The 23,331-nt window shown below is 45.2% G+C and overlaps 1 protein-coding gene across 2 annotated transcripts in view; it reads left to right on the plus strand.

The window, feature by feature from the left end:
- ABCA12 (ATP binding cassette subfamily A member 12) overlaps window positions 1–23,331 on the plus strand; it is a 134,790-nt gene that overhangs the window by 107,288 nt on the left and 4,171 nt on the right. For both annotated transcript variants that reach the window (XM_039495525.1, XM_039495526.1), the window contains 11 exons: window positions 4,785–4,839; window positions 5,326–5,503; window positions 8,218–8,333; window positions 9,590–9,749; window positions 11,505–11,773; window positions 12,606–12,816; window positions 14,239–14,348; window positions 15,517–15,661; window positions 16,407–16,541; window positions 21,809–21,912; window positions 22,824–22,916. In XM_039495525.1, the coding sequence (XP_039351459.1) occupies window positions 4,785–4,839; window positions 5,326–5,503; window positions 8,218–8,333; window positions 9,590–9,749; window positions 11,505–11,773; window positions 12,606–12,816; window positions 14,239–14,348; window positions 15,517–15,661; window positions 16,407–16,541; window positions 21,809–21,912; window positions 22,824–22,916 (1,576 nt within the window). The remainder of the gene's footprint in view (window positions 1–4,784; window positions 4,840–5,325; window positions 5,504–8,217; window positions 8,334–9,589; window positions 9,750–11,504; window positions 11,774–12,605; window positions 12,817–14,238; window positions 14,349–15,516; window positions 15,662–16,406; window positions 16,542–21,808; window positions 21,913–22,823; window positions 22,917–23,331) is intronic.

The following is a 23,331-nucleotide window of genomic DNA, read 5'->3' on the forward strand; positions in this document are numbered from 1 at the left end:
AGCCCCCTTTTTTAAATACAGATGGGCTCCCGTTCCCCTCTGCTGCAGCAGTATGGCACAGGCCACAGGCCATCTCCCCAGCAGGACGGTCTCAGACCAACTTAGTTGTCCAAGGGTGAATCCTGGCCATGGAGAGAGAGTGTGGTGATATGCTGGGGAAGATTCCCCTCCCCAATCACCAGTGAGCTACTCAGGCTGAGCTGAGTATTCCAGCAGCAGTGCTTACTCATCAAGCCTTATCCAAAATACAGTGGTCCATGCCATGAGTGGGACTGGGCAGACACAGCCAGAGGGTCCCCCATAAATGTACCTTTCAACATGCCAAGGCCCCAAATGAGGAATACAAAAACTTATTTGAGCAGGAAACCCAAAGTGCTGCAGGATCTGTCCCTTTAACATGAACAAATATCTGCCACCATTCTTTATTTCTAGTTTACATGATTTTGAACACTAAAAGTAAGGGTGTGCCGAATTTATGTGGAAAACATTCATTTTTAGTGCCAAGGTTACCTGATGTCCTTCACAATGAAGGACAGTTGAGACATATTTCCCAAACCGGTCTTCTGCTCGGGGAGCCATTTTATTCTAATCTGTCCCTGAGCTTTCTGGAAATGGCCTTTTATGTTTGTTAGAGCAGGTCAAAACTCAGAATGTCCGTTCCAGAGGAAATTCTAACATTGTGAAATTTGTTTTCATTCTGGATTATAATGAAACAACAACAAAAATTTCCTGTGAGATGAACTTTTCCAACAAAAATTTTGAAAAAAAAAAATTAGTATCAGGCCAATTGAAATACTTTGTTCTGATTTTGACTTTTTTATTTTAAATTATGTTAAAATGTATAATATAAAATAAACTTTAAAACAAAAAGTCGCTTTGAAATGAAAAAAATCAAAACCTTCCCTTCTGGAAAGTTCGAGCTTTGTTTCAGCCCTTTCCCCCCCTGAAACAAAATTTCAACGAGATTGACACATTCCCATGGAAAGTTTTGAGTTTGACAAAATGGCATTTTCTGATGGAAATATGTTCTGTTGGAATATTTTTGAACAGCTCTAACGTTTTCACTGCATCTAGCCAGTTCTGGGTGTCCTTGGAAACAAATGAATGATAACAAATGACCAGATTGATAATTCCCAGGTCCTTCTAAGGACTCTGTACTCAGTATAGGGAAAATAAATGAACTGATGAGTAAAGCTTAACAGGACTTGTGTAAACTGGTCTGAAATACAACTGAAGAGACCCTTCTCTGCAGTAGTTTACTGGCGACCAAAAGCCATTTGTTGCTGTGACAAATAAATGACGGTTTAAGAACCATTGAAATGGCCAGATAAAAGCACAGTCATTTCAGCAACTTGAAAGAGGTGCCAATCCTGCTTTTGAGGTTTGACTTAAACTTCATATATTTAAAAAAAGAAACACATAAAAGGAGCTTTTTGCCCTGTCACCAAGCAAATCATAATAGCTTTCGACTTATGTATACTGGGCTTCCTTCTCTCCATTCCCTCAAAAAAAGAAGTATTGAAATGGAAATTTTGACTTCTAGCCTAAGCTGCAAAGAAGGAAAAATGGCTTTATTCTGCAGCATTAACAGATTAGTCAGACTGGATCACCTTTATTTTTTACAGAAGGAAAACATTTTCTAGTTGTTTGTACATCGTTATTAGCAACTGGAGATTTTCATTGCATCCCGCAAGAAAAATATTGCTCTCGAATGACACTGCTTTTGTTTTCCTTAAAATTAAATGCAGACCAAATCGCACCATTTCATGTGTTTCAATGTTACAGGCTGAATATAGCACATAAAACGGGGGCCAGCATCTTTATACAGCATTATAAATTTAGGCACCGAATTCAGGCGCCTGATTTTCAGAGGCATTGAGTATTCTCACCTCCCTTTGAATTTAATGGCAACTGTGGGTTTTTTTCCAGAACACTCTGAGAATCAGGCCACTTAGGTGCCTAAATATGGATTTAGTTGCATCATTTTAGGCATTTAACATTTGAAAATTTTAGCCTAGCCTCTTCCAGGTCCAAAAAGTCATGGAAGCTGGTCCCCTCTTCCATAGAACTTCCATGGAGCTTGGAACTGATCCACTGGGGTTCAATGGAGTCCCTCTTTTTATTGTATTATGCTGCAGAAGTCTATGGAAAAAAGCCGCAACGAGACTCATAAAAATCCATCCCCACAAAATAGTATTTGCCAGGGGCTGATGCCACAGATGGCTCATCAAGGGCACAGCCCCCACCCTAGGGCAGGGAGGCTGTAGAATGTGTAAAGTGGCATTCTGCAGCTATGCGGAGTCCTCTTCGCCGTGGGAACCAAGAGCAGCTTCCACCACTGCATGCCCTAAGCAGCTCATTATTTCCGTGGAAATAAAGGCCTGCCAGGGCCAGCAATTCCCTGCCTGCATGGCCATTGACACCAGTACGAACTGAGTGTTAAATGCTGCCAAATGGGAGGGAAACGTTTTGCACCAGCTTTGCTCTTACTGTACGCAGGTGTAAATGACAACTCGGGGTGCAAAGCAGTGGAGAATCAGGCCTGGAGTCTTATTATGACTGGATCTGGCCTCTGAAGACATTGCTGTGGCAATCGCAAATGTTACATCAAGCTGATTTTTTTGTGGGTTTTGTACAAATATGTTCACTCAAAATCAGTAATCACAAAAACAAGTAATTGTACGTGTTATAGAGAAACAGAACTCTTGATCATTTTTCTTCTTCATACGAATCTAAAAAAAAATGTGACTACCTCAGGCATGAATCTGAGCATGATTTGGCCAAGAAATAACCTTTGCATGAACTCCACAGCTCTTATAAAAACATGTCAATTAACTTTACATTCCCAGCATCAGTGTTTCTAATCTATTTACAGGGCTCCCCCCAGTGGCTAATTTAACATGTGACAAACGTTTTTCTCCCAGAGGAACTCGACATTCTTCTCTCAAAACAGTCTATTAACATGCAGATATAGATCTGCAATAATACTGGGCCTGTTCTGATTTATCCCAAAACACCTTTACACCACTCTGCTAGTGTAAAAGGAGTCTTAGTCTAAGTGAGAATAATGGCCATAGACTCTTGGATAAGATAGTTGGCTTTGGTAAGGTTATAGGTTCTAGTCCATTTATGATTGTCCTTGCACTCCTGGAATATTTTTTATCTCAGTGCAGTGGATAAATAGATTCTCATTGCTTCTAAACAGAGCAAAAGCCCTTCATATGTGATATCGCCCATATCGAGGGCTAGATGCTGGCTTTGGAAGGGAAGTGTTTAAACCAAACATTTTGGCAGATCTGGTAAGAGAATTCCTGCCACCCTTGACATTTAATTGTCACGGACCTGATTTTGTGAATCTGATTGGGAAAGACCTGAGTTTCACACGGGGCTGAAACCAATAGTCAGACTGTAGGCTGGCTGTTTCTTTTGGTCCAGGTGCTTCTTTCTGGCTTCACAAGACAGAACTGTTACATTTAAATTTTCTCATCAGAAAATATACCAGTTGCCTTCCTAACCGCGAACAGTGTTATCTGAAGCTTATTCCGGTGTCTGCTGGAAGGCTGGAGACCCAGTGGAGAATGTGAAAGATGATTCCACACTGGGTTATCCAAGATAATACTTATCAGATATGGGGCAGCTCATCAAAAATGAGCAAAAGTATGTCATAGAATTACAAGAGGTGCCTATCACTACAGTACATACTTAGTGAGAGTGATACTAATAGGGAGAGGGCTGATCTAGTGAGCACCTGACTTGTAACAGGTGAGTTAAAATCCTGACTCTGATACCAACTCCTGTGGTGGCCTTGGGCAGAGAGGTCGAGTGACCCGCCTTGTCTTCCCCTGCTTTGAAATGGGGCTAATGCTGACTTGCAGTGTACAGTGCCACACTAGTATCAGAGGGGGAGCCGTGTTAGTCTGGATCTGTAAAAGCAGCAAAGAGTCCTGTGGCACCTTATAGACTAACAGATGTATTGGAGCATAAGCTTTCGTGGGTGAATACCCACTGCGTCCGTTAGTCCATAAGGTGCCACAGGACTCAGTACCACACTAGAGCGTACTGAGGCTTAATTAATGGTAGCAAGGACCCTTGGTTTGACTGAGTGCTCTTGGAAATCACTGGGTCAGGCCCAGAGTTATGCTTCTGCAGTTCTCAACTGAGGACTTCAAGTCTGAATGGGGCCACTGGAAACAGACTATTAAATAACTCTTTGTACCAACATAGGATGGTGTTCTTTCCAGGGACAAAGATGGGCGAGCACTATCCATCTTCTACAGATGGGGAAACTGAGGCACACAGACATTAGGGCCAGGATCTTAAAATGTGGCCTCTGAATGCTTCAGCATTGGGCCACCCAACTTAAAACACATGGGCCCTGATTCAGCAAGGTGTTTAAGTATGTACCTAACTTTAAGTAGGTGAGTAGCCCTACTGAAGTCAAAGGGACCATTCACATGGTTAAAGGCATGTGCTTGGGTTTCTTGCTGAATTCGGACTGCAAGGCTTGATTTTTCAGGGCTGCTGAGCATCCACAGCTCCCATTGACTGCAGCTCTGGCACTGAACACTCCTGCAAATTACGCCCTGCAAGAGTCACTCAAAAAAAGTTGATGGCAATTGTGAAAATCCTGCCCAAGGTCACACCATGAATCAGTGGGAGAGTGAGAGCAGAACCCAGCTCCCCTGGTTCCCTCTCATAACCAATAGCTGGCATTACTTCCAGCCTCTATGCCTAATGAGCAACTTAGTCATACATGTTACAAACTACTTCTCTTCTTTTTGTAGGTATTTCCGTTGTGAGTCATCCCTATCCCGGAGGACAGAGTAAAGAACAAGTCATGTAAGAGGTTTAATTTGGCTGATACCTGCTGCTTTGATTCATTTAGTGGCTATAGAAGCAAATCAGCTACCTGGAAATCATGAAACACCTAAATTGATAAATAACTTTTTCTGAGCAATCAAATTGCTCTTTTCAAAGAAGCGAACTGTCTCCCCTGTATCTACAGAGCTACTGATTTCCCTTTGAGTTTCTTCCCGGAATACCTGATAAATGTGGGGACGTTATAGATACGGCATCAATTTTGGAGCACAGAATAGCAATGACAATACATATTTTTCTTTCTGTCTTTCCAAACAATCTGCTGACACAGTCCCGACCCTGCAAAGCCTTTCTGCCAGTCATAGTGCTTCCTACCCTGAGCCAGCTCTACAACCAGTAGGGAATGTTGGCAGGATCAGGCCATTGGTTTTTTTAAGCTATGAATATTGTCTTCTAAATCAGGGCGATCAAACAATGACTCTGTCTTTCTTCCCCTTTTATCCTCAGGCTCAGTAGCTTGCTTGATATCTTAGTCTCAATGTCTGTCCTGATTGGCTACTCCATCACAACAGCCAGCTTTGTGCTTTATGTGGTAAAAGAACATCAAACCAAAGCTAAGCAACTGCAGCATATTTCAGGCATCGGTGTGACAAGCTATTGGGTGACCAACTTCATCTACGACCTGGTAAATTACCTAACTTTTATGCATGGAGAACAGGATTCTAGAGTGAAAAATCCCCACTTCTGTATTTAAAGTTTGTTATCTAGATTTAGTCATATCATCATTACCAAAAGAACTAGGTATTGTTCTCAAAGGCATTACTGATTATTAATTGTGAACCATAACACTGGGGTATGTACAAAACTCAGCAGATTTATAAGAGATCAACATGGCAAAGACCAAAACTTGGGTTAATTTTTAACATGTAGATGCCAAATTGCCTTTGAAATTAGATTGCAGAGGTGGAATTGTTGTTGTCATCCAGGATTTATACATCTGGGTAAGGCTTATGGACCTGATCCTGCAGCTCCTATTCCCATGAGCAAGGGCTGCAGGATATGACCCTATCTTCAGAATTCTACTGCAGATGGTAGATACTTTTGGAACCTTCAGAATACAAGATCCTACATTTGTAAACATCTCTTGGCTGAGATTTGAGAGATTGGAAAAAGCCAACTGGTGGGTTAAGTTTCCAAACTCCTAATGTCAAAGAAAAGTTACCTTCTGTTACTGTTAGTCAGGTCAGGGGTGATGTGCTGTATATATCTAGACTTATCTGCCTCAAAAGGATCCCACGCTTCTTTACGTCTTTTGAAAAAGTCCCTTTCAGGATTCCATAGTCCCCTTTGTCTTTGTCTTATGGTTTGTGAGCCATTATGATGCTCAGAGGTCACATTCTCAAGGTTTTCTCCTCAACCACAAGGCGCTGAGGTTCTCACCTGATTCCAGAAGCTGGGGTTTTAAGAAAAACATCAAGCATTGCAAGGCTTATGACAAAATCATGATGACTGACAGTGCTGAGGATAATCTCAGTGGAGTGGAGTTTCAGTGGAGTTTCACAGAACCTTTTCACCCAGTAGATGATTCCCCAGCTCATCTGAGTTGATGTTTATCTGACAGCACGAATTTGCTCTCTCTTCTGTATTGTTAAGGATTTCCCCCCACAAGTTTGTTTGGCTTGAAATTTAACTGATTCATATTTTGGGTCATCATGATGTCAGAATTCTGGCATCCACTGGAAATGTTCTCCTTTTCATACAGCTTCCCCCCCCCCCCATACACTAACTCAGACTGGTCCCTCAGTCAGTTTCACACAGCTTGTGGCAGAAACTGTGCAGTGGAGTTTTTGGGCCGTGTCTACAGGGCGAGGGTTTTGTTTTTGTTTTTGGTTAGCTACTGGCACAGCTGCCCTGGTAGTTAGAGTGCTAGCCAGAGACTTGGGAATCCTGGCTTCAGTGCCCTCCTCTGCCACAGACTGCGTGACCTGGCACAAGTTAGCGTCTCTGGGTATGTCTACACGGCAGCTGGGTAGATAGTGTGGAGCTAGCATGCTAAAAATAGCAGTGTGGATGTTGCTGCTTGGGCTAACCACCCAACCTCAAGGCTGGGAGGGCTTGAGCTTGGGCGGCCAGGCTGAGTGTCTGCCGGAGCTGCAATGTGCCTGCTCACAGCCATTTTTAGCACGCTATCTTGAGCCCTGTCCACCTGGCCTGGGAGGTTCCCGCCCAGCTGCCGTGTAGCCATACACTCTGTGCCTCAGTTTCCCCTCTGCAAAATGGCAATAATAGCACCGCCTTGCCTTACAGGGGTGTGGTAAGGGTACTTTAATGACTGTGGGGCACTCAGGTGCCATGGTGGGAGGGGGCCATATGAAGCACCTATCACCTGGCTCTTAGCATGGACAGTCTTTATGGCAGTGCAGCTTGAATGGTGCAGGTGCAGCTTATCTTGGCTTGCAAGCTGCATCAGCAGTGCAAATTGTGCTGTGCTGATATCAATGTACCTACACTAGCAGTTTGCAATGCAGCTACTCTGCTGGCTAAATCCCAGTGGAGGCAAGGCCTTAACATTTGATTAACTCCACTTGAACCTCTGGGGGCAGGAGCCATCTTTTGGTTCTGTGTTTGTACAGCACCTAGCACAAGGGGGTCCTGGCCCATGAGTAGGGCTGCTGGGCACCACTGGAATAGGAATAATAACAACAGGCCCCCTAGGGCCAAATGTTCAGAGCTACCTGCCTAAGCCTGCTCATGGAGTGGGCCCATGGAACAAGCAGCTCCTGGTTGTGAGTGCAAACGAGGGATTTGAACACACCATAAATGTGGCCAGGTTTGAAGAATTGGCGCTGGGTCACCGGTCATACACCTGTGACTGTGACTCTGGCCTGCCTCTGCTTTCATGCTCCGTGCTTTCAAGTTGGTGCTGCAGATTTTTAAATGAGCCTATTGAAATAGCCCCGGCGTTCTAACTGCAATCACTATTCAGCAGGCTGAAACTAATCCAGAGCTCTCAGCAACCGGATATTGCTCAGTGAATACCTACCAGCAAATTCTCTGAAATCCCAAAGTCGGGGAAACCAGGAACCGCTTGGGGCAGCTACTGTGTAGATCCCTGGCTTGTATTGTAAACAGCAGAATGTGATTCTATAATAGGAAAGGCACGGGACATTTCTCATTCACATCTAGGCCTTTCATGCCCACACTTCCTAGGGTTCAAAGCTGGGATGCTCCAGAGAGCCTCACAGAATGTATTCTCCTCTCCCACTGAAGGACAGCTTATTGCACCTCTAGGGCAAAATTGAGACCTGGTGTCATTCCCTCCCCCATACAAGCTGCATGCAGCTCTATTAGAGTATTGATTATTCTGACGATGATACACTCTTTAATATCATTTCACAGGTTCTTTTTATGGTCCCGGTTGCCCTCTCAATAGGAGTTATTTCAGCTTTCCAAATACCTGCTTTCTTCAACGATAATAACCTAGTGGCTGTATTTCTTTTGATGATGATGTTCGGGTAAGTGTGAGGCTCAGTTACTTGAAGATGACTCCATGGGGGGGAAATTTGTTTAGGGTTTGGAGTCCTGACCAAAGCTGTGCGACTTTCCCATCACCTCTACTAGGAATCCTCTCTCTTGGCAGAACTGAAGAGAGAGCACTTGATAAATGTTGACTAGTGCGCCTTCAAAAGGCTTGGGAGAGATGAGGCAAGAACTGTTACCCCCATTTTAGTCAGGGGCAACCAAAGGTGGCAGCATAAACCGTAGAGATTACATAGACCCAAGACACCACGGCTGGGGTGAATGATGCATGGTTGTCCTTATTATTTCCTGTTTACACAGACTTTACCTGAACAGCAGCTCTAAATGTTCACTGCACCAAAACCCAATATGCTCAGGTCTCAGACACAGCCTAGGTTGTAACTACACCTGACTGAAACTATTCAAATGTCAAAATATCAGTGACATTCCCAAATTTAAAAAAAAATGAGGAAAATTTAGATAAATTTCACCCTGTTTTTTTCTCAGCAAGCTTGTTCAAATTTTTTAAATTTCAGCCACAAAAATATCAGGATAAAATTCACAAAACCCTTTTTTCAACCAGCTCTCGCTTCTAACCCAGCCCTTCCTGACACCCAGTCTGGTTCTCAGGAAGTATTTCTCTGCCGGAGTTAGGATTAAGCAGACAGGCATGGGGAGATAAGAACCCTGGATGGCTATGAGTCTTTCCTCAAAGTTTTCATTTTTAATTTGAATTGGGTCAGGACTACAAGATCTTCAAGATCTTGACCTCAGCTTGTGTGGTTGCACAGTTTTCATTTGCCATGAATACGTATCATCAACGTTTCCCCCAAATTCCACCAGAAAGCTTTGATTTTTTTTCTCTTTCAACTTCCTGAGACACTGAAGTCCAAGGGCAGCCCAAATGTGGAAGGAAGGATGGTCTGGTGGTTAGGGCACTGACCAAGGCTATGGGAGGCCACAATTCAAATCCCTGGTCCACCATAGACATCTTCTGTGATCTTGGGCAAGTCACTGTGCCTCATCTGTAAAATGGGGATAATGATCCTCCCCTGCCTCAGAGCAGTGTTGTGAGGTTAAAGGGTGGTGAAGACATCTGCTGAGGAAAGGTGCTACATGAGAAATAGGCATCATTATTACTATAATGACTCTACCCTCCTGTGTAGAAGTTCCTGAGCTGAATTATTTTGTTGCCGGTTTTCCCCAGTCTTTAAATTACTTTCATATTCTCTCTGCTGCCGGTGATCTACAGATACGCAACGTTTTCATGGATGTACTTGCTGGCTGGGATCTTCAAGGAAACAGGAATGGCCTTCATAGTTTATGTCAGCATCAACTTGTCCTTTAGCATTAATACCATCATTACTCACTCGGTTGTGTTTCTACTGGCCCAAGAAAAGGCTACTGATCAGGTAAGAGCTCACTAACACTTTGGCCTTGTCTATATGATGAATCAGTCCTCACTAATGGAGTGTAAATTCTAGTGCACGCTAGTGTGTTGCACATTAACTGGCCTGGGTCGACCCTGCTGCTGGCATGCACTGAAAGTTTCCGTGTGTATGCTAATGTATCCCGTTTTAACCAGTACTACTAATGCACCATGTAGAGAAGCCCTGTGTTAACTCTTAGAAAACTGATTCGTTTCCAAATGCAACACCTGTCGGGGCCTGAGTGAAACGCTATTGAAGTCAATGGGAGTCTTTCCATTGATCTCAATGGGTTTTGGATCATACCCGTGGACTTCCATTGTTTTTCAAGGTTTTGAGGGAGGTCAAGTAGGGGACATTACTCTAGAGATCTGGTGAGGTTCCCTATGTCCAAACATGGGGCAAGTGAGACTCTTTCTTCTCCATGTAATTTGCCCCCCCCCCACCCCGTGGTTAGGAACCAGGAGTGGAGAGAGAGGCAGATGGGAGTGGACATCTGGGAGGGTGGAAACCAGATGCATGTGGGAGAGATCAGGGAATGAATGAGGGCCCACACTTTTGGGAAAGATGGTTGTATTCGGAGTTAAGTTCCTCCAGTGCAAATTACTGAGGCTGAGCACTCAGTGCCCCAAGGGCTACTCCATGCCACTTTAACCATCAGACGAGCTTTCTGTCATCTAACTGTGAAACAAGTGCTCTCTACAATGAATTCCTGTCCGTGCAAAGGGAAAAGTGCCTTGAAGGCACTGATATTTCCCTAAAGTGGAGCACTGGTCTTTAATAGATCTGCTTCTCTTGTGCCTTAGAGAATCTGTCCTGGCTAAAAGGTAAGCTTTTTTGCTTGCTTATTACAAGAACAATTTCTTAATTAAAAAACAAAAAGGAATCAGCCCTTGTCCCATTGTCAGGCAATACCTGTTTACCAAACCCTTGGATTGTGACATTTGTAGTTTTCTAGACACATCAGTATGGAGCCGATCTCCTTCCATGCTAATTTGTTGCGTATTCAGTGTGCCATGTGTAATGTCAGTCGTGTTCAGCAGTCTTCACTGCTTGTGTTAGCTAATAACAATATTATACAATGGCGGTTTGTCATGCATTAGCAACTCCCTGGGCCAAACGTGTCTCCTTGTCAGTGGGCATGGAGCTGCTTGACCAAGCAGAACCGATGCGCTTGTGCTACAGAAAGCGAGAAGGAGGATTTGGGTGCTACCTGTGTCCCTTTGAGCTTCATGGGGGTGCCCTGCAATTCAGCGTGCAGTGGGATGGATCCACAGCTCTGAGGCTCCAGGGATAGGGAGCACATCGACGGCAAGGGTTAGCGCAGCTAGATAGCTACCCCAACTTCATGAAGAACACCAGGCTGCAACCTGCTCACTCAGCTTTCCCTCGCCTGGGCATTCCCTGCATCAGGAGAATTCCCAGGTGCAGCCTCAGAGCACCATTCCGGCAGCTGCCTGCTACCTGAGCAGTGCAAAGTAGCTGGAATAAGAGCCAAGGATCTGTACCAGGAAGTATGATCACTGGGTGCCATTTCCAAAGCACCTAAGGGAGTTAGGCACCAACTCCCAGTGACTTTCCCACCCTGAATTCCTTGCAATTGTGAAACAAACTGTTTCGGAGCTCTTTGCTGTTGATTTATCCATGGTGTGAGATACGCCAATAAGCCCAAACAGGCATCAGTCCCAATGCTGTCCAAGAATAAAGTCACAATGATCATTAGTGTTTCTCTTCTTTCAGGGCTTGCATGATCTCGCTGAAATCTTGAGGCGTGTTTTCCTAATCTCTCCACAATTCTGCTTTGGATATGGCTTGATTGAATTGTCTCAGCACCAGGCGCTGATGGGCTTCTTAAAAGCCTACGGAGTGGATTACCCTGACAGAACCTTTGAGATGGACAGAATAAGCTCCAAGCTGCTTGGCATGTTTATCCAGGGCACTATATTCTTTGCAATTCGGCTCTTAATGCATGACGGGATGATTCAGAAAGTCTGGTCTAGTATATTAGAGTAAGTAACATCTGTATTCCTACAACAAATGTAGATTAAAACAGAGTTCAGTGCTTTAGTCATTGACACTGTGACCATTATCATTATTTTGCATAGCTCCATAAACTTACACAGTGCTGTGCAAACCCAGCGTAAGCTCCCTCTGCCGGCAGTTCCCATATCTACCTGTGGTTATAGTGATGACTAATGGAAATGTATGTGCCTTAATTTTTTGTTGCACCTCCCTCTCTATGGGCATTGTGGGTAATGGCTTACCTGCCCTACTTCTGCATGTGCTGGACAATTCCAGTCCCCGGGAGGGGAGAGGTATTCATTATTGTAAAACCCGCGTAGGCCTGTGAGTTCAATTTCAAAGAACAGGCCTGGCTGACTGTATCTATTCTGTGTTGGAAAGGCAACTCAAAGGGCTGCCATTTCAAGTCTCCGGAGCCAAGGGGTATTGATGGGTTGATCGGAAGAGAGGCTCTGGGGTCAGCAGATCCAGAGCCCCTTCAATGCATTCGGTGGCATCTTGAGCCCAAGCTGATTTGGGTTCACTTCATGCATGAGCTGCCCCCCAAATTCTAATGGTAAAAACTGTCACCAAAATGGAATGCTGCCATGACGTAGGACCGACACAAAAAGCAATGCATTTGTTGAATACAAGGAAAAGCTTCATAAAGAAAGAACATTTGTTTTTAAGCTTCGTACATGGAATAATAATAGCAGAGAGTTTTAAATTAATATAATGAGAGCATATAATAGGATCTCATTTCAATTTTACTGAAAAGACACTAAGTCCTCTGCACACGCAGATCCGGACTGTAAAATCACGTGTCTCCTACTCCTTCAGATTCCTGTTCGACAAAGTGCATGGCAGGCTACCGCTTCTGCTGGAGGCAGCTGATGAAGACAAAGATGTTCAGGCTGAGAGGGAGCGGGTTGAGTCTGGCCAAGCAGATGTCGACATGGTACAACTCCAGAGCCTCACCAAGATCTACCATCTTCCTCTCAGAAGGATCATGGCAGTCAAAAATGTCAGCATTGGAATCCCAGCAGGAGAGGTAAGCAAGCAGGCTAAGGAATCAGAAGCCTATCCTATAGTAAAGGAAACTGAAAATGTCCTCCAAGCCACTTCCTTATTGTCTTCCCAATCCCTGCTTAAGACTCAGGAAGACCATCTGACAGCAGCTACGTAAGTGGTGAGCTGAGACTACTACTTATTGGACAATAATTTGCTTTATTGGTACCTCATCCTTCCTTTCTTCCCTCTGGTATTCGTCACCTACATCTGTTGAGTATCACTGATTATTTGTATTATAGTAAAGCCCAGAGACCCCAATTGGAATCGGAACCCCCTTGTGCTAGGTATAGCATGGACAGGGAGTGAGACGGTCCTTGCCTCAAAGAGTTTAAATAGACAAGACAAAGGAAAGGTGGGAGGGAAACTATGCTATTCTAGAGAGTGAACTCCAGCAGGGACTGTCTTTTAACTGTGTGTTTATACAACGTCTAACACAATGGGGTCTTGATCATTGATGGTTTGTTGTCATGGATTTACAGTTACCATTAGAAATGTACTCATAACTCTTTATTCAGACTGCATTGGGCTTGGAAAGTGGGATGGGCAGCTGGAGAGGCAGTGTGGTCCAATGGATGGGAATAGGAGACCTGGGTTCTGTTCCTGTCTCTGCCACTGCCCTGCTGGGTGATCTTGGGCAAGGCCAGAATTGCTGAGATCCTAGTTTGACACCAACAGCCAGATTTTCAGAATGGCTTAGCACCCTGCGTAAATGGGAGCTGACGCTTTTTGAAAATCTAGCCTATGATCTCAGTGGGGGGAGATTTTCAACGGCATAAATGGCAGATACACCCTAAATCCCATGGAAAGTCAGTGGAAATTAGACTCATAACAGCCATTTGTGTATTTGACTCTCTCTCCCTCTATACCTTTGCTTCCTCTCCCATCTGTCTGTGTCTGCAGGACCAGGGCCTATGAATGGTACTAAGTGTCTGTACAGTGACTATGTCTTACTATGGGTCTGTCTACACTGCTGTAGGAGGTATAATTTGAAGCACATGTAGTCATATTGAGCTAGCTTTAATCTGGCCAGTGCAAGTACCAATAACAGTGAAGCTGCAGCAGCAGGGGATTGCAAGAGTAAGATGATCAGAATTTGATCCTTCACATGGCCTACATATGAAAATGCACTTTGCAATAATAGGAATGATAGTATTAAGGACCCAGCCATTATTTCCTACTATATTAAACAGAGGAGCCTAATATGCACTGCAGTACCCTGCCCAATAAACAACCACCGGATAATATTTATATGCTCTTTGACTGCCTGAGCCTTTTCCATAATCTGTTTTGCTCAAGGTCCAGGAGAGGAGAAGTGGCACGGCGCATTGAGCACTCACTGCATGGCAATATGTTAGCATTAAATGCAGCATGCTAACTGTCTCTCTTTCTGTCTCATAACCAGTGCTTCGGGCTGCTTGGCGTGAACGGCGCCGGAAAGACAACAATCTTTAAAATGCTAACAGGAGACATCGGGGCTACCAGTGGAAGACTGAGAGTCCGGGATCAAACTGGGTATGGAAGTGATGTATCAACAAGGCTATCTGGAAAAAAAATTGTCATTTACCCCAGCTCGGATGGGTCAACAAAGCAAATTAAAAAGAGTTAGACTTAATAAAAAGCAGAAAATTCAGCCATTTTAAAATACGATATTTACTTCCTCGGGTCTTCAGTCTCATTTCACTGACAAATTTTTATGTTGGTGCAACTCCACTGGTGTCAATGGAGTTTCTCCTGGTTTACACCATTGTGAGATCAGAATCTGGCCCTTAGTCATTAAGAGCCTGATTCTGTCACCCTTTCTCTTGTTGAATAATATCACTTTCCACAACTGGTCCCACTGAAATCAGTGGGTCTGATGATGGAGTAAAGTGCTACTAGACATGAGTAAGGCTGCGATTCTGTCACAGAGGTCACGGACAGTCATGGATTCCGTGACTTTCTGCGACCTCTGTAGCTTCCGCAGCTGCAGGGCTGCCCAGGGGCCAGTTGTACTAGCTGCTGCTGGAGTGGCCTCAGGACCAGCCGCTCAGGTAGTCCTCGGGGCCAGCCGCAATGGCTGCTGCTCGGGCGGCCCGAGGCAGCTGGTCACAGGGATCACCCAAGCTGTGGTCCTTCAGGTGGCCGGAGCAAAGACCCCGGGGACTGCCAGAGCAGCAGCGGTCCTGAGGGCGGCCAGAGCAGTGGCCCTGGAGGCTGTCAGGAGAGCAGTTTCCGGGGGTCTTGGAGCAGCAGGCCACTGGGGGAAGTTAGCATCCACGGCTGGAGCAGGAGCCCCTCAGAGCAGAGATTTCTCATCATAGGTATTGATAGTAAAAGTCACGGACAGGTCACGGACAGGTCACAGTCTGTGAATTTTTGTTTATTGCCTGTGACCTGTCTGTGACTTTTACTAAAAATACCCATGACTAAATCTTAGCCTTAAACATGAGTAAGACCGCTGGAAACTGGCCCATCAAAACTACCGGACGGATGAGCAGTGTGAGGTACTACTCAGTGTGAGACACACAATCCTTCCTTTTAAGAGCTTAGAACATCAATTCTGCACAGGACTTTATATCATGAACTAAACGCATTCCTGCCCCAGTGAGGGCTACACTTCCCCCTTTCCTTCCTGTTTAATAGAGCATGTAGGAGACTTATGAAGTGTTTTTAAAATAACCGTTCACCTTTCCTGATCCAGATCCCTGAGTGACATTGATGACACCCACTGGTCGCTCTTTGGCTACTGCCCTCAAGAAGATGCCTTGGATGACTTGCTGACGGTGGAAGAGCACATGTATTACTATGCTCGGCTACACGGCATCCCAGAGAAACAGATTAAAGGAGTGAGTAGACCCATATAACTGAAGAGTTCCCTTGGAACCCAGTCAAGTCAGTGAGAGTCTTTGCATTGACTTCAATGGTCTCGATCAAGGCCATTATGTGTAATAATAAACAATGCGGGTGACAATCATGAATTTCCAACCTGGGACTCCCTTGCTTTGTGGCTAGATGGATGTGGGATGGTCACAGAACTTGACTGTTTCGTAACACGGGGGCATGGTATGGAACTGACTTAGAACTGGGCAGTGCTGTTAAAACTCTCCCTACGTAGTCATCTGTGCAAAAACTCCCATTGACTTCAGTAGTAAGTGTTTACTAGTTCAGGTCCTAAATGAAGAAGGGAAGCTGGGATTTGTAAGAAGGATTAGTCAAGGTTGTGTTTCCCGATGTATTTATCCCAAGAGGTCTTCGTGAAATCATTGAACTCCTACGTATTTTAACAGGTATTTCAAAGCAAGTCTCCACACTTCAAAGACTTCTGTGGAGTGAAACCCAACCTGGCAGCAATATGCTATTTCAAAGGACATTTAATTATAGTATCTGAACCACCAGAGACTGAAGGCTAGATCCCTACCTGATGTAAATCGGTGTAGCTCTGTTGAAGTCATTGGAGCTATACTAATTTGCACCTATTGAGGATTGGGTCCTGAATTGTTGGCAAATACATACTTGTTCCAGATATTCTATGGTTCGTCTAATTCTCAGTGTAAACCAAGTTTTTATTATTATTATTATTTGTACCCGCAGATTGTACATCAGCTTCTTCATAGACTTAATCTGATGCCGTACAAAGACAGAGTCACCTCAATGTGCAGCTATGGCACTAACAGAAAGTTATCAACTGCTCTGGCCCTCATTGGTAATCCATCAATTCTATTGCTGGTAAGAAATCAGAAATTTTGGGATGAAAAGATCCATAGCTTTTAAGGCCAGAAGGGACCATTTTATCATCTATTCTGACCTCCTGTCTGTAGCCTTGGATAAGTGTAGAGTGCAAATTGCATCAGTCGCTCATAACAGGTTCTTTTACTCAGCAGCTACGTAAGAAATGTTGCTGAGTTGAAGATTGGTGAAGCAAACACAGAAACTTTGGACTTTAGGTAGTACAGACAAATATAAGTGAAATTATAGAAAAATCAATATGTATAAGTACAGTAAAGTGGTTCACTGCATTGTGCATACTTGCAGCCTTATGGAGGCCGTTAGAAGTGAAGATGGAAAGAAAAGTAAGTGGAGGTCACCCTAAGTGGTGATGACGGTTTTGGCTGCCACTTACGCTGTCATTCTGATTATCCCAATTAAAGGTTGGATTTACACCTTATTTGATATCTCAGACCTTCTTCCCCTGAACACCCATACATGTCCCATGACCATGGTTAGATCATTTTCTGGCCTTTGGTCCATTTTTGGTTGTCCAGGAAACCATAATTGGTGTTATGATTGTTGACATAGCTTTTTGCATTAATACTTTTCCCAGCATTTCCAATATATTAATGAAGTTAACCTCATGGTTACACATACTAAAAATCCCCTAGAAGTTCATTAGCATTCCATTAATTTGTTCTTTGCTGTGCACTTGTGTATTATAATGCATTCTTTGCTAAATCTTATAATCCTAGGTCACTCATAACTAATAAAAGCAATTTTATTACATGCAATATTTTATATATATATATATCAAGCTTGCCTCATAACTTCTGTAGGATCCGGTCAGGGGTCACAGGTCAACATATATAACAAAGGGCATGGGATTTCACCCAGTTACCCCTGTACTGAGCCCAATAAGTTGTGTTTGACTTAAGCATTTCTTCTGGAAAGGCATCAGGTCTTCATTTGAAGACATCAAGAGATGGAAAATCCACCACTTCCCTTGGTAGTTTGTTCCAATGGTCACTGACAAATTTGTGTCTTATTTCTAATTTGCATTGATCTGTTGTTTACCTTCCAGCCATCGGTTCTTGTTATGCCTTTCTCAGACAGATTAAAGAGCACTTTAGTTCCCACTTTATTCTCCTCAGGAGGGTACTTATACATTGTAATCAAGTCACCTCTCAGTCTTCTTTTTGATAAGCTAAACAGATGGAGCGTTTTAAGTCTCTCACTCTAAGGTATTCTTTGTTCCTGTCTTCAGATTATTTTGTGGCTCTTCTCTGCACCCGCTCCAATTTTCCAATAGCTTTTTAAAAATGTGGACACCAGAACTGTATGAAGTATTCCAGGCATGGTCTAACCCAGGGGTTCTCAAACTTGGGCCACGGCTTCTTCAGGGTAAGCCGCTGTCAGGCCGTGAGATGCTTTGTTTACCTGAGCGTCCACAGGTACGGCCACTTGCAGCTCCCACTGGCCATGGTTCGCCGTTCCCAGCCAATGGGAGCTGCAGGAAGTGGTGTGGTCCAGGACACTGCTTCCCACAGCTCCCATTGGCTGGGAACAGCAAACCATGGCCAGTGGGAGCTGCGAGTGTCCATACCTGCGGATGCTCAGGTAAAAAAAGCGTCTTGCGGCCTGCCAGGGGCTTACCCTGAAGAAGTCGCAGCCCAAGTTTGAGAACCCCTGGTCTAACCAATGCTGTATACAGAGATCATTATCCTCCTGACTGTACATGTCTGAAATGCCCCTACTTCAGTCGAGCAGCAGTAGAGAGAAATCCAGAGGCTCTGCATGCGTGCTCCTTCACAGGTATTATATTGTGTCTACCTATTGCTCTTAAAGGGAAAGGAACTGAAAATACTATCACACTATTCCATACTTATTGTCTCTCTACAACTTCCATATCAGATTTAAGATGAGATCACGCCCTCCATGGTATAGCAAGAATGGGATGAAAGGAGCAGATAGCTTGTACCAGTGGCCCCAAACTGCCATGGGGAGTAAAACAGAACCAGAACAGTAGTGTCCCTTTAAGATACAATCTAGAAAGCATATATCTCTTGCCAAATGGAAGATATTAAAATGTTTCACCTAAATGTAGCGTAACATTTTCTTCTTACATTATACTGGAGTTTTGCTCTGAACTAGCATCATAATTGAAATGTTCTCTTTGTGCAAACTGCCATTTGCTGTTGTCAAAGAGATGCCTCAGGCAGTGGGTCTGGCTTTGATGTAAGAGTCACAGATGTTTCTCTCTTGAGGGATACCCACAAGTTTTAGTCACCCTTTCCTGAGCTGGGAAAGGACGCACGCCCAACATTCCGTACATGCACACCCAAAGTCGCAGTTCGGATTTCCCCGTCAGGCTTTTCAGCTTGCAGTTCTCCAAGAGATAGCCCTTGCACACCAAGTTTAGTTAACCCAGCATCCGGAAGTGGCCAATGTTTACATTCCCCCATACCGCCTAAGCAATTGTTTTTCTCTGGCCCTTCTCCTGCTCCTGTTGGCCTCATGTTCTGCTTTCCTCGACAAGCCTCACCTGGCCTTTCAGGATTAAATCAGGGCAATTAGCTCCAGTCTTTTCTGCCTAATTGTTGTTAAGGCAACCAACCTTATTCCCACGTGTCAGCACTCTTTGGGCTCATAGGAAAGACAAGGAAATGTTTCAGCATAAACAAACATAACAGAGAAGGGGGGGGGGGGGGACCAAGACAAGATGATCTTTCAGACTCCGTTCATATCACATTCACTCAGTCACACCATAGGCAATGTAAGTCTTTTAAACTACAGAAACCAACCCCACAAAGTACCAGACCACCCTGCCACCGCTGGGTTGTAAATTCTGCAATACTTGGAGATCACTGAGCCAGATGGGCACAGCTCTGATTTACACCCGTTGAAGAGCCACCCCTAAATTTAGATAATTCCTTCTAAGTTTAGCTTCTCTTTTTACCTATAAAATCTCAATAAAAAGGGAGAAGAGGAGGTTGTCTAAACACAAGTTGCTTTCTGAATAACAAGCTGTTTTCTTTCTGCTTCGTATAATACATTGTCACCAACAATAACCATGCTACAATAGGAAGCTGGCTGGTAATTTTGTTGATGATGAATGAGGTGGGGCACAACATACTGTAACTCATCTGTAGCTTATTGTCTATGGAATCCTGAAGACAGAAAACTTGTTTGTCCGTAAATGAAGTCAGTATTACCCAGAAGACAGATGGGCGTGGAGACAAAGTGCAGTCTGGTATTACCTCCTGTTTGGATCAGAGCTACAATTTATTAATAAGTTGTTATTTATAGAAGTGTGAAATAGAACATCTACACAGAGGGAGGTTTATCTGTGGCACCTGTGACAAAGTTCCTCCTCTGCCTTGGTGGGTCCTGCACTTATTGGCAGATTTGCTTGCCTCAGAGATTCATGGCAGCCCTCAGTTTGGCCACTTTTGCTAGTGGCTCAAACCTGCCGTCCACTCAGCTAACCTCAGCACTGGCCAGCATGGGGGAAACTGAGTATAATCCCCACAGTCTCTGTGTCCCACCTAGTGGGTCGGGAACAGGCCAGATCCCTTTCCAATTTAGACCTTCCCTTCTGATGTTTCTCAGAGACCAGTTCAGCTCCTCCTGTGTCCGATCAGGAGTTGGGGGGAACCCAGGCCCACCCTCTACACCGGGTTCCAGCCCAGGGCCCTGTGGATAGCAGCTGTCTACAATGTTCCCTGTATCAGCTGCGTGACAGCTACAATTCCCTGGGCTACTTCCCCATGGCCTTCCCCCAGCACCTTCTTTGTCCTCAGTGCAGGACCTTCCTCCTGGTGTCTGATCACGCTTGAACTCTTCACTCCTCCCGCAGCACATCTTCTCACTCCCTGCTCCTTGCACGCCCCCCTTACTAACTGCTGGGAGGTCCTTTTTAAACCAGGTGTCCTGATTAGCCTGCCTGCCATAATTGATTCTAGAAAGTTCTTAATTGGCTCCAGGTGTCTTGTAAAAGCAGCAAAGAGTCCTGTGGCACCTTATAGACTAACAGATGTTTTGGAGCATGAGCTTTCGTGGGTGACTACCCACCTCGTCGGATGCATGACGATGAAGTGGGCATTCACCCACGAAAGCTCATGCTCCAAAACGTCTGTTAGTCTATAAGGAGCCACAGGACTCTTTGCTGCTTTTACAGATCCAGACTAACCCGGCTACCCCTCTGATATCAGGTGTCTTGATTAGCCTGTCTGCCTTAATTGGTTCTAGCAGGTTCCTGATTGCTCTAGGGCAGCCCTGCTCTGGTCACTCAGGGGGCAGGGGCGGCTCTAGATATTTCGCCGCCCCAAGCACGGCGTCATGCCGCGGGGGGTGCTCTGCCGGTCCCGCGGCTCCGGTGGACCTCCCACAGGTGTGCCTGGGGAGGGTCCGCTGGTCCCGCGGCTCCGGTGGACCTCCCGCAGGCGTGCCTGGGGAGGGTCCGCTGGTCCCGCAGCTCCGGTGGACCTCCCGCAGGCGTGCCTGGGGAGGGTCCGCTGGTCCCGCGGCTTCGGTGGAGCCGCGGGACCAGAGGACCCTCCGCAGGCATGCCGCTGAAGGCAGCCTGCCTGCCGCCCTCCCGGCGACCAGCAGAGCGCCCCCCGCGGCATGCCGCCCGAAGCATGCGCTTGGCGTGCTGGGGCCTGGAGCCGCCCCTGCTCAGGGAACAGAAAACTGTTCATCCAGTGGCCAGTATATTTGCCTTCTACCAGACTCCTGTACCCCACTGGTCTGGATCTGTCACACACCTCAGAGTCAGTTTTGCTCTGGGAAAAGTAAGGCTGAGATTAATTGATTTGAAATTAATGGGAAGAGGGTTTCCAAATCCTCTCGGCAGCTGAAGTGTTCGTAAATTAGTTTAATGTTCGGATAAGGTCCTTAGCAGTGGAGAGGGCTGTGCCACAGGCCTTCTGTGTGAATTTGGACAAGTAATTTCCCCTCTGTATCTGTTTAGTTTGTAAGCTCTTTGGAGAAGAGACTTCCTCTTAGTATGTGTTTGTACAATGCCTGGCACAAGGGGGTCCCATCCTAGGCACTACCATCATACATATAAATAATATAGACCAAAAGCGCCATATAAGAGCAAAGTGGTTGTATTGGTATTTGTAGTGTCTGTAATGACAATTCTAAACAGAGAGCAGATATGGAGAGGAACAGAAAGGACATTTTCTTTACTATTTAAACTTACAATCTATGCGGGGGGGACATTTTCTTTACTATTTAAACTTACAATCTATGCGGGGGGCGGTTGTTATTTTTTAAAGGATGAACCAAGCTCTGGAATGGATCCTAATGCTAAACGACACCTTTGGAAAATCATCTCTGAGGAAGTACAGAACCAATGTTCAGTGATACTCACTTCCCACAGGTAGAGTTTACTGGCTGCCTTTATGCTTTATTAAGCCCAAACTAAAACTGCACATTGGAACACCCTAGAACTTTGGGGGCACCGAAATTTAAACACACTTACAGATCCAAGTTTTCCAAGTCTGTGTAATGGACTGAATCCTAATCCTGAATCACAGCAGCAGCAAATGTATCTGGATCTAGATTATGCTGCTTGAGCCCATCTTTAGTAACATCCACCTGCAATAACATGTAATATGAAAATCCAGGAAGATCTTCCAGGAAGTGCTGAACACTTCCTGGAAATGTGCGATTGCTCTGCATTGAACGGATCCTTGGCCCAGATCCTCGAAGGTATTTAATGCCCTTAAATATCTTTGAGGTCCTGGGCCCTCTCTATCCTAGTGGAACAGGAGCCAGCTAGAGATTTGAGGTGATTAAGATGATGAGTTACAGGTTAATTTCCTGTGTAGCTCATGGAAACCGTTAATGCTCTAGCCATTGGAGTGTCTTTTATTCCCATTCAGTGACTCTACACAGCATGGATGGCCAAACATACTGACCCTCCGAGCTGCATATGACAGTCTTCAGAAGTTCAAGAGCCAGGGCGCACCTGCCGGGGCTTGGGGCTTCTGCCCTGCGGGAGGCACCTGCTGGGGCTTGGAGCTTCAGCCCCACTCCTGCCGAAGCCCCAAGCCGTGGGAGGCACACCCCGCAGGACTGAAGCCCCGAGATCCCTCCTCCCCACAGTGCAGAAGCCCTTACTCCACCAGCCTGTTGCAAGGCAGAGGTCCTGAGCTCCCCACCACCCAGTCTGGCAGGTGGAGAATGTGGGAAGCGGCAGGAGTGGGGGCTCCGTGAGCTGCACTTTAACTATAAAACGAGTCACAGTTTGGCCACTCCTGGTGTAGAGTTTCTCTGTTTGCTTTTCAGCATGGAAGAATGTGAAGCTCTCTGTACCAGGCTGGCTATTATGGTGAATGGACGTTTCCAGTGCCTTGGCTCTTTGCAGCATATTAAGAGCAGGTCAGTAAAATGCATCTTCTCTCCTTTCACTATATTGCATTTAGAGCCAGATGCCCAGCTAATGTAAAGCAGTGGCGCTTCACTGAAGGCAACTGAAGTATGCTGGTTTACATCAGCTGAGGATCTCACTGTGTGTACTCAGGGCATTAGCACGTAGTGAACAAACCATGGACGTCACTGAAAGCCTTTCTGCCTTTTGTTTCTGGGACTCTGTGATAAATAATGGTGAGGGGCTGGCTGGCAAACAAGAGTTCTGTTTTGTGACCAATGTCAGGGTTTTGGCACTGGGTTTCATTCTACAGCTGAACAAACCCAAGGCTTTTCACCATGTCTGAGAGTGAGAGAGACCCTCCCCAGACTAGCCAACACTCAGTTGTAATGAGGGGGACCAAGTTCAAGGGCCTGTTCCACAACA

The sequence above is a fragment of the Mauremys reevesii genome, linkage group 11 (genome assembly GCF_016161935.1).
Source record: "Mauremys reevesii isolate NIE-2019 linkage group 11, ASM1616193v1, whole genome shotgun sequence".
Taxonomy (NCBI): Eukaryota; Metazoa; Chordata; order Testudines; family Geoemydidae; genus Mauremys; species Mauremys reevesii.